Here is a 16577-nt window from a genome sequence, read left to right on the forward strand (position 1 = left end):
AATTATATAACACAGTAAATAAAAAAATTGTATACTTTTATTGTATAAAAGATAATAAAATAAAAATTTAATTTAATAATTCAATTTAATATACAAATAAAATAAATTATTAATAATATTAATTATTTAAATTATAAGTGGGTGAAGTTAAATTTTTTTCATTTTTCTTTACAATAGTTATAGGTTAATGGTTATTAATCATTTTATATTAATATAATTTAATTTAACTAATTAATTAATTTATATAATAACATATTCAACCAAAAAAAATTAAATAAAATTGCAAATAGTAGTTGTTGCTTAGATAGTAATTGACTCGCAAAGAAGTTCAATGGGTGTCAGGTTTGAGTCCTTCAAAACTTTCTTTCTTATTAATTGGTTCGATTTGGTGAAATACCCTTTTTAAATTGATCAGATTTTTAATTTATTAATTATTCCATTGATTCACATTGATTTATACTGATTTCTTGAAATTTCGGATTTAGTTGAACTAAATCATATCAAATTATGATTTTTAATTAAATATATCTGATCAGTTGTCTGATTCAATTTTAACAACACGTAAATTTTATTTTAATTTGAAAGTTCAATTAAAAATTTGAAAGTTCAATTAAAAAGGTTATAATTGTTTTTTTTCAATTTAAAATAAATCTTAGGCTTTTACTTTTGATTTTGTAAACTAGTATCAAAATTGAAGTCAGGAACGAAGTCAGGAACAAAGTTTGGTGGTCTAGTACTCATGTATGGGCTCATGTGTTATAGTGTATAATTAATTACCTATTGGCTGCTGTTTCTTGATATATTATTCCAGTTTTCGTAATAATTAAAAAAAAAAATGAACCTGTCGACAATAGGCTGGCAATTTAATTCCTAGGCATAAAACAACTAGGCGTAGCAAAGATAATTTCATATTTCAATTTCCTGTCAACAGAAATTTCTATTTCAGATAATATCCAACTCCATTAGTGACCTCATACAAGCCAACATGTACAGATGCAAGAAGTTGGAATAGCAAAATTGCTGGAGGAATGCGATGATATACTTCCAAACAAAGAAAGTTACAAACACGCGATGTGAATAAAACTGACAAGTTAATGAACCCACATCAACGGGATTGTGTTTTGGGGGAAAATGGGTGCTCAAAGAAGGAATGCAGCAAAAACAATGCTAACAAAAGTGTGCAGCCGTAAGAGGTCAACTTGATTATAAAAATGAAAAAGATGCCCAATAGGGATATGCCTTGGATTTCATTTCAACCGCATTAGCTAAGTGCTTATCTTCGAACAGGGTAATTTCCGCCTTGAGCTGGTGCCTCATACCCACTTCCAGCATGATCTGGTGGCGTTCCAGACCCGTAAGGCGCATTGCTTGCAGGTGCCATTTGTCCATGTGGTCCAGCTAGTACTCTTGAAGCAGCATCATATCCAGCACCCCTGGATGCATCATAATGAGGTCCTCGTTGCACACCATATGCCGGTCCTCTCTGGACGTCAAAGCCAGTTATTCTCTGTGCATCATAACCAGGTAATCTCTGTGCATCATAGGTAGGTCCTCTTTGTATATCATATCCAGATCCTCTAGGCTCATAATTGTATCCCCTCTGTACATCATATCCAGCTCCTCTTGGTACATCATATCCAGGTCCTCTGGATGTGTCATAGCCTGGTCCTTTTGATCCCTCATAACCAGGGGCTCTGGGTGCATCATAAACAGATTTTGGAGCCGCAGAGCCAGATTGAGCTCCAGCATGAGTAGGAGTCCCAGCACCAGCATTAGCAACGGTACTAGCATTGGCAGCATAAGTAGGAGTCCCAGCACCAGCATTAGCAACAGTACTAGCATTGGCAGCACCAGCACCAGATTTACCAGGAATGGCAGCATGCCCCTGTCACAGAAATGCAAAAACTTTTCAGTTTTTACTTTCATTTCCAGATACAGAGAGAATATAACAGCAGACATAATAACAATGGAAGACAACTTTTTAGGAGTAGAACAATTATGAGACTTCCAAACACTTTGAGATTAAGACTTGGCTGACTGCATACCATAGTACATTTACCATTTTGGAGTGATCTTCTGAACTGCCAATGTCAGTGCCTTGGTTTTCCCTCTTTGGCTTGTTTCCATGTTGAAGCTGTCCAACAAGATGTTTAAGTGGTGTAGTTGTCCAGCCATCATGCCATGTCAGTCATATTATTCTTTAAAAATTAATTTAGTCAATTTTCTTTTTATATAGATGATGAGGCAGCAGGCCAGAGCTTAGTTAAAACTCAAGGAGATATTAGTAATTTCAAAGGGTAAAGTGAAGCTGTTATTAGAGAAGATATTAGAACTCGTAAATAAGCAATCTTATTTGTTTGATTTATACATAATTTCTTGAGAAAACTTTATATTACAATTATATTCTATATGCTGTCTCATGGTCTTATTTCTATTAGGGTGCCTTCTATAGTTACTTGATTTTATAAAAAGTAAAATTACTTTATTGTAAAAAATAAAATGATTTAACATAAATTTACGACTCATCTCATAAGACTTTTGTAAAATAATTCTTTTTTCCGTAAAATAGTTAATTATGAAAAATTTATTAACTTTGGAAAAAAAAAAGTTTTCTCCCATAAAACACATATAATATTTTTTAAAAAATGTAATAGATAATATTTAATAAACCATAAACCTGTTCCTATAATTTTTTAATAAAATCTGTGACGTATAATTTATCTATTAAATTTTTAAAAAATATTACATGTCTTTTTATGTGAAAAAACTTAACTTTTTCCGCTAAATTAATAAATCTTTATTAACTATTTTACAGAAAAAAAGGAATCATTTTACAAAATCTCATGGGAGGACTTGTAAATTTATGTTAAATCATTTTATTTTTTTACAACAAAATAACTTTACTTTGTATGAAATCAAGTAACTATAAAATACACCTTCCATCAAGTAAATCCAAGAAATCTTACAGAGAGAAAAAGAAGCATAGCAAATTAAAGAAGGGTGAGACCACACCAGAGAAGATAGAAGAGTCTGTTCATAATGGGGTTTATTACATTTCTTCAGGAGAATGGGACAGCTCAAAAGGAATGAGAAGTATGAGTCTTAAAATTGGTGATGTTGTGTCTTAGTAATTCAGTGGCAAACTTGCATCATGTTTTGTTGAAAGTCATATAGATTTGGAGACCAAGCCAACTTATGTGTGCCTATTACTTGTTTTAGCTCAAAGTGGGCCTATCCTATCGATCAGCTCAAATTGTTATGACATATCTGTGTTTTTGTGTTAATTATGTAGATGTACGTTCGACAGAGAGTCAGCCAGGTTCCATTACCAAAATTTATATGAACAATTGGTTCAGTTCAGTCTAATCACTAGCTTCTATGGTTAATTATTTTCCCCGGAATTTGTACTTCAAACAAGGGATAATTTGTACTGCAAATTCAGATTCTATATCACAAGCTTGGATTCATGAGAAGAAATAGAACTCATGTTTTCATATCAACAAACTGGTGCAACTTTTACCCACCATCCATCAACTTAGGGATTATTTCATGACTGTCTCTTAATTTCAATTTCTATCATAAATATCCCTAAATTTCAATTTGAATAACACAAAAATACTTGGGGACCAGAAATCTCCAGTTTACAGGTTAACCTGCAGCCAAATTTCACATACCATTCATCAACTCAGGTGGGTGCAAGATGAACACCCGTCAACTTCAATTTGCATCACAAAAATATTAAACTTTGATTTAATATACAAGAAATTCATTATGATATGCTTTTGCCCTTTTTCTGGTTAATTGTTGACCTGACATCCCTTTGCAAAAACACTAAAATATAAATTTGAGTGACTTGGGAAAATAAAAGCTAATGCTGTCAATCTACAAAAATTTTTATTAAAATAAAAAATGAAAATTAGAAATCTAAAAATATTCTATTTTTTAAATAAAATGGGCTTCAATTTTTGACACAATCAAGATTAAATATCTTGCATTTTCACCAATTACATCCTAATTTCTAAAATATTTTCATCTTTCTCAAAATTTAAAATTATCAAAATTTAATTTTTCTTAATTAAAATACCAATTTATCATCACTTTACTACATTTTCAAAATTATTTTTTCCATTTAATTCTACTTGTCAAACTCTATAGCCATTTTATTTTTATTAAAAATAATTAATTTCAGCATTTTCAAATACAAATTCCCCAAATATTAGTAGCAACGTCCCAAAATACATAATCTAAAATTCCTCCATCCGTTTTAAACAAAAACTGAATTTTGAAGAAAAAAGAAATATTTTAGAAATTAAGATGTAATTGGTGAAAATGCAAAAGATTTAATTTAATCATGGCTTTGAAAATATTGTAAAATATTTTATTTATGAAAATAAGAATATTTTTGAATTTTCTAATTTTCATTTTCTTTAATAAAAAATCCCATAGATTGACAGCAGTAACTTTTATTTCTCAAGTACATTTTGTATTTATTTTTTTGGTAAAGTGATGCTAGATCAACATAGTAACTAGGAAACTGGCAAAAATTAGTCACAATAACTTACATGTTAAATTCAAGTTTATGGATTTTTGCGATACAGGTTGAAGTTGAGAGACAGTTGTGGCATACTCATCTAAGTTGAGGGATGGTGGGTATAACCGCAGGTTAACTTGTAAATCACTGATATTCAGTCAGTGGATTTTAGTGTTACTCAAACTGAAGCTTAGGTACATCTGTGATGCAAATTGAAATTGAGAGACAAAAGTACAACAACTACTTAGGTTGAGGGACGTTGGATGAAAATAACCCCAACAAATTGCAATATAATGGTATGGGTAGAATGTTTCACATTCACTTTTTAATATCATTGCATTCAGTATTTTTCTATGGTAGTTGATGAAAGAAAATATTAAGCTGAATTTTCAACAGAAAATACTGGATAAAGTTCACCTTCACTGAGAAACCAAATTGTGAATGACAAAACATACAGGACAAGAATATAAAAGGAAAAACAGTAACTTAACAAGACACAGAAGTTGTCACACCTGGCCTTGGGGAACACCATAGCTATCTTCATACATATTTTGTCCGACAGGCCAACCAGAAGCCTCCTTCTCATTGTTCCCGGAGGCACCACCATAAGGCCCACCAGCAACTGAACAGTGAATGCAAAAAGTGATCCTCATATAATATGAAGCATATATAGGGAAATAATGAGCTTTAGATAAGCAAAAGGGAACAATAAAATACCAGTTCTTATATCAACATTTGCTCTGTTAGTAAGTTCTAAATGAAGCTTTTCCACTTCCCTAGCCATTGTAACATAGTTTTTCTCCATGGCCTGAAGTGACTCCAGGTGGTCACTGAATAATTTCTTTTCATAGTCATATGAAACCCTGCATGGTCAAAGTGAAAAAGCATTTTCATGATTGGAATTAAATCAGTTATAACAAATCCATTAAACAGACCGATAAAGGCAGCCACAGTAGAGATTTAGGCCCAAAAAAAAATTGAGTAAAATTATGTGAAGAAACATATGCAACACATAATGAAAGCTTTTAAAATCAATTTCCAGGTAAAGGTCAGAAGAAACAATTGAACAAACACCTGCATCGCTGATATTCCTGTCTGAGACTTTCAAGTTCCGACATCAGAACAGGAATCTGCTGCACATCTGCATGGGCCCTATGAAGATCCAGAGTCAACTGATGTACTTTAGACATAAGCTCCCGCCTTGCTACAACCAAGTTCTCAGCCTCTGCTCGTGCCTGCTGCAACTCCAACCTAACAGGCTCTGCAGCCTTCAACTCTGTTTCCATCTTGGCAATTTTATCCATAAGGCCCCTCATTTGTTGTTCTCTTTCAGACTTGATAGCACCAGTGTGAGCATGCAACATCTGCAACTCATGCTGCGCAGCAGCAAGTTCCTGTCTCAAGTTTCCATGTGTGGCAGCCAGCCTCTGGTTCTCTGTTGCAAGTCTCTGCATCTCCACATGTTGTGTAGCAAGCTTTTGTTCCATAACTTCTGGGGGTGGCAATATGTCAAATGGAGGAATGGGGCCAAGCGGAGGGCGTACACCAGGAACAAATGGATCAGGGTGCACTATACCCGGCCCAGGAAGAGGACGCCTCAGATGAGGAGGAGGAATTCGACTTTTACTTCCCATTTAAAATAGATAATTTTGATCTGCATCAAAAAAGGAACAAGACCCAAGAAAAGATGCATTACTATGATGTAGCTTACTAAGAAAACTATGACTTTTAGGTCATTGCATGTTTAGTGATTGTTGAAATCCATAAAGAGATGGTGATAAAACTCGAAAGGAAAAAAGAAAACACTCATAGAACTAAAATAGAATCATAAGCTCGATTACATAATTTCTTTCCCAATCATCCTATATTATATTCAAACTCAGTTCTTTAGATAGAATAATAATAATTTAAGGGCATTACAAGTAAGACAAATCAACCCCTTGAAATTTATAGAAAAATTTTGCACCTATATATCTAACTGTTTAAAAAAATAAAATAAAAAAGAGAACAGTACAGTAACAAAAGCTTCCACAATCAGGAACACTGTAATGTCACACTTGGTTCACTCTTCAAAAAGAATGGGAATGAAAATGTATCTCTCTTATGCCAAGTTCATTTGACATAAATCAATATAATTTAATGGCAACCTTAAAAATTATACTTGAAAGTATATGCCATTTTCAACTAAATCAACCTATTCACATGTAAATAATAATAAAAAAATTCCTTATATGCCAAAGAGGAAAATGAAATAATATTCCACGAATTGTATTCTATTTCCATAGTGAACCAAACATGAACACCCAAATTCATTTGTGCCATTCATGGATGTGCAAAACCTATACCTTACAGAAGCAAATCCCAAAAACTAGACCACCTCACATATGTAAACAAAATAAAGAGTATCCTAATTGTCAACAAAATCCTATTGTTCTTCTTAGAACTGAAATTGAACTCAGATTAGGTTAATAGCTAATAAAATTTCGCATGCAATGTTCAAGATAAACCCTAGAACAAATGATACGAAAAAAGGTAATAGTTAGATGTACATGACTGATATGGTAATACGAAATTCTAAAGAAACCTAAGTTTTATAGTTTTCAAGAGAAAATATTTTCAGAAAAGGAAAACTGGAGAAGAAACAAAGTAGTCAAGGTTGTTTTCGGCCTCACCTGAACGGAAATGCTATGGCGGAGCCTTTGACGGTGAAACAGCTCGAGCGATTTTTGGCAACCGAGGCAAACTCTCTGGCTAGAGCACCAATTGAATGTGGAAAAAATATTTCCAGGGCAATAAAACGCTGTCGTTTCCTTCGACTGCGTGCTCCAAAACTATTATGTACCAAAAATAGTAAATCATATAAATAACGCACAAAAATTATGATAAGTAGTTTGATATAGTTGACAATTTTATTTTTAGGAAGTGTTTTTTTATTAGTAGGAGAATTTAATGAAAAAAAATAAAGATATTCATAAATAATTTATATAAAGTTAAGGTAATTATTTTAAATATTTAATTTTTAAGCTGTCACAAATACCAAGGGTTAAATTGAAATCTGTTAACATTTAGGATATCCAAACAATGAATTTAACCCAAATCCAAATTTATTGATCAAATCCTCCCTCCAAACATAGCTTAAAGGTCTTGTTCACTGCATTCAATTTATCAAAATTTATGCGATTAATTCATACTGGGCTATTATGTGTTCAACAAAGTCCAGAAGACAGGTCAATCATGTCAGATTAGCATGTCAGGCATAGCATGTCTATGAATTGGATCTCATGGAAGCAATTGCAATTCCTCACACCTAGTGCTTTCAAGGTAACTATCTTTCCCTGATTCGGTCTAATAGCTAAATAAATATCACTCTACTAGTAGACTCGCATGTGAATCTCCATTCCCATAATCTCCCTATTTAAACTTAAACTAGTGAGTTTCATTTTACAGTGGGAACAATTAAAAGTGATTTCTGAACTGGGAATTTCACAACTGGGTGCAATCCAGGAGGTGAGGATCCATGCATAAGTAGTCTTGCAATGGTGCTTGAATGCTTGAGCAAACAAGTTCAGATTATACATTTATTTTATTGCAGGTGCCCCAAGTTTACAGGATCTGAAGGGCTAATACCTGCACCAGAGCCGGCTCATGCAATTGCTGCCACCATCCGGGAGGCTTTCCATCGTAGAGAGACCGGAGAAGCAAAGGTTATTCTCATGGCAATGTATGGACATGGCCATTTTGACCTTATATCTTATCAGAATTATCTGAGGGGAAATATGGTTGACTTGTCATTTTCAGAGGAGAAAATACAAGCATCATTAGCCAAAGTTCCTCAGATCATGGCATGAAGTGACAAGGAAGTGGCATTCTCAGTAGGACATACACAGTGCGATGCCATATAGAGGCAGTGGCAGGGCATCTTTAAAACATTTCCAACTACCCAAGGTGAAAAATATGAGAACTGTTCCATCATAATTGTTGTCAAAATTGCATTTACATGCAACAACTCCACGACGGAAATCACAGATAAAATGATCATCTAATGCTACGATTGTGCATGATTAAAGCAAACCCCAAGAACCTATGATTTGGCCAATATGGAGGCAGATGCTGAATAGTGAAATTTCAGTACTAGGATAGGTGAAATTCCCCATCGATCATAATGTTTGCCCCCATATAAAAATGCTGCTTTTTCAGCTGCGCATTTGCCACAGTATCTACCCGTTTGCCTCGAACCAATTCGAAGCTGTTTGCAGCAACTCACGTTATGCCATCTCACTTTAGAAAGTTGTTCAATGCCTGCAGGCATTCAGCTGTATTATAGACGATAAAGTTCAGCTGGTTACTTTAATAGACTGCATTCTCCTGCTCTTAACTCTCACGAAGTTTAGATTCTTGATGTTCTTCGGTAGCTTTTCAGAACGCATTAGAATCCAAGAATTTTAAACATTAAAAGATTGATATTGCCTTCAAAATTATGAAAGAAAAACACATTTCTAAGCTCACTGTGACAAATGCATTAGACCATGTATTGACATCTAAGCTACGAGAGAAGAATTTGGATTGGTTTATTTTACACCGAGTACAAATTGCATAAATTTTCTTTAAACATTAGATCACAAAGCCTTCAAAATTTCAATGATGTAAAAAACATCATCAGATAATGACTTGGTTATTTTTCCAGTTTCAAAATGATCTTTTATTAGGAAAACAATTTTTCCAACCCTCCTAGTTCCTATAAGAACATCTCATGCATTTAATTTAAGAAATGCCTTTATCACACCCATCATCTCTCCTCCAGGAAACCGTCCAAGACATCCCCTTGCTGCCGCTATCTCGCTAAATTCACAAACCGAGTCACCACTGAATGCTTTAAGTTGTTTGCTCACTCTCTCCTTTCCCATCTTATCTTCATCTAGGTCTTCACCAGCCTTAATGGTTGGAAGAGGAAATGGTTCAAGGGAAGTTGCCACAACAATGGGCTCTCCACCCACTGCACTCACAAAGTCTGTTAACCGGCACAAGGCAAATGGAACTGGTTCAAAACTATGGTCTCCATATTCAACTGGAGTAGAGTGATCTCCAGTGACACAAAGGAAATACTGGAACTTTCCAGTTGATTCTGCCTGCCAAAGAAGTTTGGTCAGCTGGCCTAAAGCTTGATCTACTGCTTCCAATGCCTTGACTTTTAAAAGGCTCGCCTTATCATGACCTGCATCATCTATTGCCTGAATACAAAAACAAGGAAATTCATTGTCATACTGACATTGAGAACTTCAAACAACCCAAAAAGGGTGAAAGGAAGGAGAACAAAATAACCAAGAAAAAAAAATTGGAGAATCCAAAAATTCAAATGATTTTGAGCCAACAAATTAGCCACGTAAAAGAATATAGTAAGATGTGTCAAACAACATGCTGGACAGTCAACTCTCATGGTCAAATCTTAATCATTGATGATACAAGAAGAAAAATAAAGAACTTAAAAGTCATTCAGGTGACCTTCAATGCAAGCTGGTTCCCCTAGTATTTTTGTGTTTGCTGTAATAATTATGGAAAATTTTGTGAAAAAGAAAATAAAGATGAAAAGGGTAAAATAAATAAGTTAAAAGTCATTTTTGTATAGAAGGCCACATTGTGGAGTGATGCTTGTGGTTGTGGAAATACTAGAAACATAAATGTCTATCAATGCTCAGATATTAACACCTTAATGTGGAGAAACCCAAAGTCGTAACCATCGGGTTTGCCAGGTTTGTGCTCATCCTCTCCAGGCACAAAAACACTGGGAGAAGACTGCAATGGAGCAGAGAGTGCCTTAGCTATGGCAGTCACTTTTGAAGTCAAAAGAGTTCGATAATCTCCAGTTGCCCCTGGAGCTTCTAGAATGTCAATATCAAGTGATAGGCCTAAACCAGCTATGATTTTAGTAGGAGCTACCATGCACGGGCATAAACCGTGTTTCTTTTCAAATGATGGAACCTGTACAATAATGAGAAAATCTTTCAATTATGCAAATCACTTAAATTCTCAAGCATATAAATCTGTACAAATTAGCTTGTCCCATACTGTGCAACACTTACATCATGAATCCCACGTGTTTCCCCAGAGTCTCTCAAATAATGATATACAAGGACTATCACAATATATAGCAAATTTGCATCCTCAATTATTTGCATATCAGAATTAACAAATTTGAGCAATAAACAATAGCCTAGTGCATCTCACTGCCAAGATTGTTCCTTAATGTTCCCAGCTACTAGTTATCAATTACCTTAAAGTTTTGTCAAAATGCAAAATTGTAACACAAGCAGTCATAGTTCAAACATAAAAGACAAACAACCCAAGCCCAGAAATTCATGATTACATTTTTCATTTTGGCTTCATTATCATGCACCTTTTTTTTATAATAATTATCATGGACTTTAAAAGTTCTAATAATGGATCACAAATCAAGAGTCATTATAGGCCAAGAAAATAAATTAGGATTGGTGGTTGATACAACCATCTCCCCCCAACAAAAGAAGGAGAAAGTACAACAACTAATAATTCAAAATAATTTTGAGAGCCAGATAAGAAATATTCCAAGAAGTAAAAGTTTAAAATTTTCTTTCCACAAGCATACCCATTACTTTCCCAGGAAACATAAAACAATAAGATGTTGATGGATAAGAAAAAACACACTTCAATTCGAATACCACATCCTCGTAAAAGGACAACATTGGCCATTTTCTTCCCTTCTGCCGATCGTTTTGCATTCAACGGGTGAGAGACCAGAATTCGTGACATCTCCCTGGACAATTCATTGACAACTGCAGCTGTATGAATTGCTTCATCAGTATCGTCTAAGGCTTCAGCTTGCAGAAGTAAGCGGTTGTCCTTCAATGGGTCCGTTCCTGATATATTACCACTCAATCTTGGTCCTTTCACGACCACTCCACATCTATGCTCTGTTGCATACCTGTAGGGAGTGATTTCTCATTATTTTTTCTCTCTTATGTTTGAAATAAGAAGCCTTGAACTCCAATCAAAGGACCTCAATATTTCCTATTTTGATTTCAAATAGTTTACACAGTTTTTCACACTTGAAACCATAGAGATAGAGAAAAAGAGACACTCTGGCCTTACTTCTCAAGCTTACTGAGTCAGGCAATTATTTTTGTCCATTCTTTTTTCATTTTCCAATTATTTTGGGCTATCAAGTTGTGAACAATGACCCACCACCCATTGCGTTATATGCAACCATGAACCCTAGCTCATCCTGTCAATTTGGGAAGGATACCACAAAGATGGGAACTTAAAAGTTCAAAAGAAATATTAAACAAAAGAAGCATGCATATTCCTAGATCAATCAAGAAGCAAGGAAAGCACAATAAAATATCTGCAGACCTGACTCTGACTTCATATTCAGGGTAAGATGGCAACTTCATTCTATCCAAAGCAGCACAGAGAATAGGCCCTTCTTCTTCAAAGTGCCTGTCAGCTCTTCTACTGGTGACTATTCCAGTTTTCTCATCAAATGTTGCAAAATTTGACTATAGATCAAAACACATTAATGGGAATTAAATGAGAAGATCAACAGTGGAAAAAAAAAAAAGAAAAAGGATTTTTGGCAATGCTGCTTAAGTTTTGTCTGAAACAAAAATAACCAGAAACATGAAATATTAATAGAAGGAGGTTGAAAGGAGTGCAAAAACTGTATAGCCATGTTCAAAAAATATTTTCATACATACCTTGAATGCAATATCACCAGGTGACATAGCGAGTCCAGCACCCATTGACTCAAATGCACCTCGACCCTTATAGTAGACTCGTGGGTCGTAACCCAATAGTGAAAGGTGAGCAGTATCACTTCCGCATGCCAAACCCACTTCAACTGGGTCCATAAGGCCGTTAACTCCAGCAGATGCAACAGCATCCAGGTTTGGAACATTGGCAGTTTGCAAAGGAGTATTGTACCCAAACCTTGGCAGCGAAACATCACCCAATCCATCAATCAGCACAAAAGCTACTCTCCTCTTTGGCTGTTGGGGACTTCCCATGCTTCTATATGCTATATGCACCTTTACTGTCCAAAATGAACAACAAAGAAAACGTTAAGAATTGGCGGATTCACAGCAAAGAGTTTACCAGCAGACTCAAATGACAAACACACAAAAAGGCAAGGAAAAACGAAAAACCATTAGATGTTTTGTACCAAAATAGTTCTCTTGATAATAAAGCAGTTCTAAATCAGAAGATTTATTCATGGTTCTTGAATTAGAAAATTAAAAGCAACTAGGTGGCAATGGTACAACAGACACCTGCAGAAATTGAAATTAGAAACTCAAAGTGTAACTTTGATTTGTAAATTAGTAAACATAAAATGGGCTGAACGCATAGCAGTATGTCAATTAGCTGTCAAAAAACAAAAAAAATTGAGCAGCCAATTAAAGGAAAACCCAAAAATAAGCAGGCATTAATTTTGAATATTATAAAATTAATGAATCAGAAAATTGTTGCGGTCTTTTTAGTTAAGAAATCGACTTCTTCAAAATAAAAGCAAAAAATCCAAGTGGGTGTCTCTAACTATGGCTAAATCATATTTATAAAGGATTAAAAGCTAAGTAATCAAAGATGAACTGCGAAATGAAACATCAACAAACTATAACGAAACGATTTCGTAATGCTAATGGAAAGAATTCTGATAAATCAGAGACTGTAATTCGACAACAAAGAAAATGAAATATTAAACAAGTGCATGTGAATAGAAAGTTAGCTAATAAAATATTGATCAATGGCTGCTTGCTAACCTCAAAAACAGCTTCACTGTCAATTTAATTCAGTGTTTTAGGACGCAGAATAAGAAGAGAAAGTTCTAATATGCCTTCCTCTGATTTGGGTTTTGGATGGTTCAACGAAAAAGAGAATCTTTATAAGCTCAGTGCCGCTTTTGCTCTGCTTTTGGTTTCAGCATTGAAGGGCTAAAAGAAAAGGAAGCACATACAATGTTCCAGGCATAAAGATTTAATAAATAAAAATCTACGCGCATTCAAGTGGCTATTCGGTTGTTCATTATTGGGCTGGGCCGGGCCAAGCCAGCCTCTGGTAGGCTAATCTTTTTCTTTTATTTTTTTTTTTTTTTTCCAAAAAGTGACACTGTTATTCATGAAAACAGAAAAACGAGCTATCCATTACGAACTCTCTCATCGGCTATCAGGGCCACAAGACTAGTAGTGGGGTAATGAAACCCAAGCAGGACCAAGATTTCCTTCCCTAGCTTTAGTAGCAATCCAATTTGCACATCTATTGGCTAAACAAGGACCTCAAGCAATTTGATTCTGCTTGAGAAATCTTTACGGGTATGATTACGCAAAATAAGAAGAATAGTAGTGGTTAGCTTATAAAACCTCTCTGATGTGCATGCTTTAAGTCACTTTCATTTTAGTAAATATAAGTTTTTTTTTTTCAACTGTTTTGTTACTTGATTAGGTCTTTTTCTCTCTAGTGTTTTAGAGGGAGACTTTCTTTATTTTCTCGTTGAGTCCTTTCTCTTCGGTCTAGCTGAATGTCTGCCACTGGTTGGTTTCTTTTACCCCTTCCAAGCAGGGAAGCTCTTCCTCCCGACTTTTAGTGTGGGTTTGCTCTCCCTAACTCTAGGTTGGGCTATAAATATCAATTTGGCTTGGTGCAGATTGTGGAGTTTCTCGGTGAGGGTTGAGTTTTTTATGAGCTGCCTTTTCTATTTTATGGTTTGTGTTTGAGGCAACAATGGCTCAGAGAGCATCTCCGAGTCCTAAAACTAATGCTATTTGTTGCTTTCTGGTGACTCAATTGAGAGACTGTAAGCTCCGCCATCCATCTACTTCAAAGTCTGCAGTGATAGATCCTAACTTCAATCTTCGGGAGCTTGAGGCGATGCCATTGGAATTGGGGTTCTACTTGATTTGGTTGTCCTTAGCTACGTACGGCTTCTCATGGTAGTTCTCTCTTTGGTTTTCTTGTTCCTAATGGTTATTCCAGTGGCCATGGGGTTAGGTTCTCTTGGCAACGTAAGATCTGTTTGTTATTGAGTTTCATAATTCGAAATTATTTTCTTGAATAAAAGCATTATTTTAGAGATCATTGAGAAAATTAGTTTATAAAAAAGTTATTTTATTATTATAGTATTTTTATTTTAAAATTTATTAAATTTAATTTTTAATTATTTTTTAATACTATCTGATTAGTATATTTAAAAAGATAATTTTCTCAACAGCCACCAGCAATATCAAATAGACTCGTAGATGGCATAGTGAAGAAGTAATGTTGGCTATCGATGTTAAGATTGTGAACCATGGGCCTAGCCTTTGGGCTTTATTTTGTAATTGCCCATTAAACACTTTTTAATGGAAATTACCTTTTATCTTTGAATATATATAAGTTCTTAAATTTACATTGCACGATAATTCAATTTTTATTTATTTATTTTTACACTGGATATTGTTTAATGAATACTTGTTTGTACCAGAATGATCCTTCCCAGAAGATTTGTTCTATCTAATTAACTAGAAGTTTCTTTTTTCTAATATAATTGAGCTTAATTTGCTCACATAGTACAATAAATTACAGAATTTTAATCTATTTTATATATTTTCTTTGTTTTATCATTTATTATTCATTTTATATATTTATTTATTTGATTTCTGTAATTATATTTATCTTGTATAACACTCTTTGATTAGATTTAGAATGCAAAAACAATGCCGTACTAAGAAGTAAGCAAGAAAAAGAATCTTATTCAATCACTGCATCACAAAAACTCTCCTCTCAATTTGAAGGAAAGATCAAGAAACAGCCCTTAATTAAAGAGCATACAATACCAATTGAAATAAATAATAATAATAATAATAATAATAAATAGTCTTTCAATTCAATTGTTTGATCCAACTTTGTCCTTGACAGCATCAGCAGCCTCCTGTGCCTTGGCCATCATTTGATTACCAGACTGCAATTAATTCAAGTTCATGTATAAAATCAGATACCACCATAAAAAAATACAACTTTAGTTTCTGAAATATCTTCTCGTGCATGTCTGGGATTTTTTTCTCCCTTTTGAATAATAATAGTTTTTCGTATAAAAAGAAGAAAAGAAAGAAATTGCAAGTATTGAACCTCTTGGCACGATTCCTTGGCAGACTGGACAGTATTGCTGGCCTTGTCCAACGTCTGGTTTGCCTTTTCCTGAAAATTAAGAAACATAATTAAACCTGTACATTAACATTTATCATGCTGTTCCTCAAAGAGATATACCTGAGTTTGGCCCTTGGCCTGGCCGGCCTGGAAGCTAGCATCCTGAGATTGGTTCATCTTCTTATTTCTTTTGGAACTCAAAAACTAGTATAATTCTTTGGCTGATCAAATAAATAATCTTCAACTTCAGTGATGCAAATCTTGTGTTTTCCAGGAGATTTTATAGTTGTTTGCATTCCATCCATTGCTTGACACGTAAAATGATAATTTTGGAATGTGTTTGTGCGGTTGGAAGAAGTTGAAGCATTGTAGCCTTGGAACGAGGACAACTCTTGACAAGATTAGTAATTCAAATCAAGGTTTCTCGCATTTAATTTTACAGCATTAATTAATTTACAGACTTCTAATTTTATGGGTTATATATGTTGGCCTTGTTTATGATCAACAACGCACATGTTACGTACTACTTAATTTTAGACAATTACTAACTAATAACGCTCGGGCTGCAGTGGAATTTTCAGTAAAATATAAAAAAAATACTCTCTTCAATAAGAAACCATCACAGTATAAAATTAGAACAAATCACATATTTGGGCAAATCTAAACCAGCAATAAGCATTATATGCCTAATGCGTTTTCCAAGACATACAGCCAAACTCAACCTAATACGATGCTAAAGATAAGCATTATTAGCAATCATGAAAATAATATATTTAAGGTGATTACATAAAAAAAATTATTATTTTGATGTATTTATCTTCAACCAAAAGGAAAAATAGTAGTTTTAATATAGAGCAGAAAATTAAGAGAAGGATACTCAACTAATTAAGTCTGCATATTT

General features: G+C 34.2%; 3 protein-coding genes across 3 annotated transcripts; all 3 read right to left on the minus strand.

Annotated features, from left to right (window-relative positions):
• Positions 1 to 988: 988 nt before the first annotated feature.
• Positions 989 to 7354, minus strand: LOC110670962 (protein FLX-like 2). The gene is made up of 5 exons (XM_058153395.1): positions 7204 to 7354; positions 5606 to 6185; positions 5249 to 5394; positions 5044 to 5153; positions 989 to 1885 (listed from the first exon to the last, which is right to left on the minus strand). The coding sequence occupies exons 2-5, from the start codon at positions 6163 to 6165 to the stop codon at positions 1274 to 1276; spliced, it is 1428 nt and encodes a 475-aa protein (XP_058009378.1). The 5' UTR covers positions 6166 to 6185; positions 7204 to 7354; the 3' UTR covers positions 989 to 1273.
• A 1685-nt stretch (positions 7355 to 9039) lies between these two features.
• Positions 9040 to 13522, minus strand: LOC110670934 (uncharacterized). The gene is made up of 6 exons (XM_021833257.2): positions 13318 to 13522; positions 12259 to 12593; positions 11915 to 12060; positions 11210 to 11486; positions 10235 to 10507; positions 9040 to 9759 (listed from the first exon to the last, which is right to left on the minus strand). The coding sequence occupies exons 2-6, from the start codon at positions 12565 to 12567 to the stop codon at positions 9280 to 9282; spliced, it is 1485 nt and encodes a 494-aa protein (XP_021688949.2). The 5' UTR covers positions 12568 to 12593; positions 13318 to 13522; the 3' UTR covers positions 9040 to 9279.
• A 1742-nt stretch (positions 13523 to 15264) lies between these two features.
• Positions 15265 to 15976, minus strand: LOC110671627 (late embryogenesis abundant protein 2). The gene is made up of 3 exons (XM_021834138.2): positions 15797 to 15976; positions 15659 to 15727; positions 15265 to 15491 (listed from the first exon to the last, which is right to left on the minus strand). Exons 1-3 carry the CDS (start codon positions 15851 to 15853, stop codon positions 15417 to 15419), a joined length of 201 nt encoding a protein of 66 aa, XP_021689830.1. The 5' UTR covers positions 15854 to 15976; the 3' UTR covers positions 15265 to 15416.
• Positions 15977 to 16577: the final 601 nt, after the last annotated feature.

The sequence above is a fragment of the Hevea brasiliensis genome, chromosome 9, assembly GCF_030052815.1.
Source record: "Hevea brasiliensis isolate MT/VB/25A 57/8 chromosome 9, ASM3005281v1, whole genome shotgun sequence".
Taxonomy (NCBI): domain Eukaryota; kingdom Viridiplantae; phylum Streptophyta; class Magnoliopsida; order Malpighiales; family Euphorbiaceae; genus Hevea; species Hevea brasiliensis.

What these genes read in the sequence shown, in the direction of transcription:
- LOC110670962 (XM_058153395.1), bottom strand. Translation starts at nt 6,165, where the DNA reads ATGGGAAGTAAAAGTCGAATTCCTCCTCCTCATCTGAGGCGTCCTCTT. An exon ending in CAGGAATATCAGCGATGCAG is followed by an intron (nt 5,395 to 5,605) that starts GTGTTTGTTCAA and finishes TTGACCATGCAG; the next exon opens with GGTTTCATATGACTATGAAA. An exon ending in ATGGTGTTCCCCAAGGCCAG is followed by an intron (nt 1,886 to 5,043) that starts GTGTGACAACTT and finishes TTTCTGTGACAG; the next exon opens with GGGCATGCTGCCATTCCTGG.
- LOC110670934 (XM_021833257.2), bottom strand. Translation starts at nt 12,567, where the DNA reads ATGGGAAGTCCCCAACAGCCAAAGAGGAGAGTAGCTTTTGTGCTGATT. An exon ending in GAATATGAAGTCAGAGTCAG is followed by an intron (nt 11,487 to 11,914) that starts GTCTGCAGATAT and finishes CACTCCCTACAG; the next exon opens with GTATGCAACAGAGCATAGAT. An exon ending in GATGTGGTATTCGAATTGAA is followed by an intron (nt 10,508 to 11,209) that starts GTGTGTTTTTTC and finishes ATTATTGTACAG; the next exon opens with GTTCCATCATTTGAAAAGAA.
- LOC110671627 (XM_021834138.2), bottom strand. Translation starts at nt 15,853, where the DNA reads ATGAACCAATCTCAGGATGCTAGCTTCCAGGCCGGCCAGGCCAAGGGC. An exon ending in AGGCCAAGGGCCAAACTCAG is followed by an intron (nt 15,728 to 15,796) that starts GTATATCTCTTT and finishes CTTAATTTTCAG; the next exon opens with GAAAAGGCAAACCAGACGTT. An exon ending in CCAAGGAATCGTGCCAAGAG is followed by an intron (nt 15,492 to 15,658) that starts GTTCAATACTTG and finishes AATTAATTGCAG; the next exon opens with TCTGGTAATCAAATGATGGC.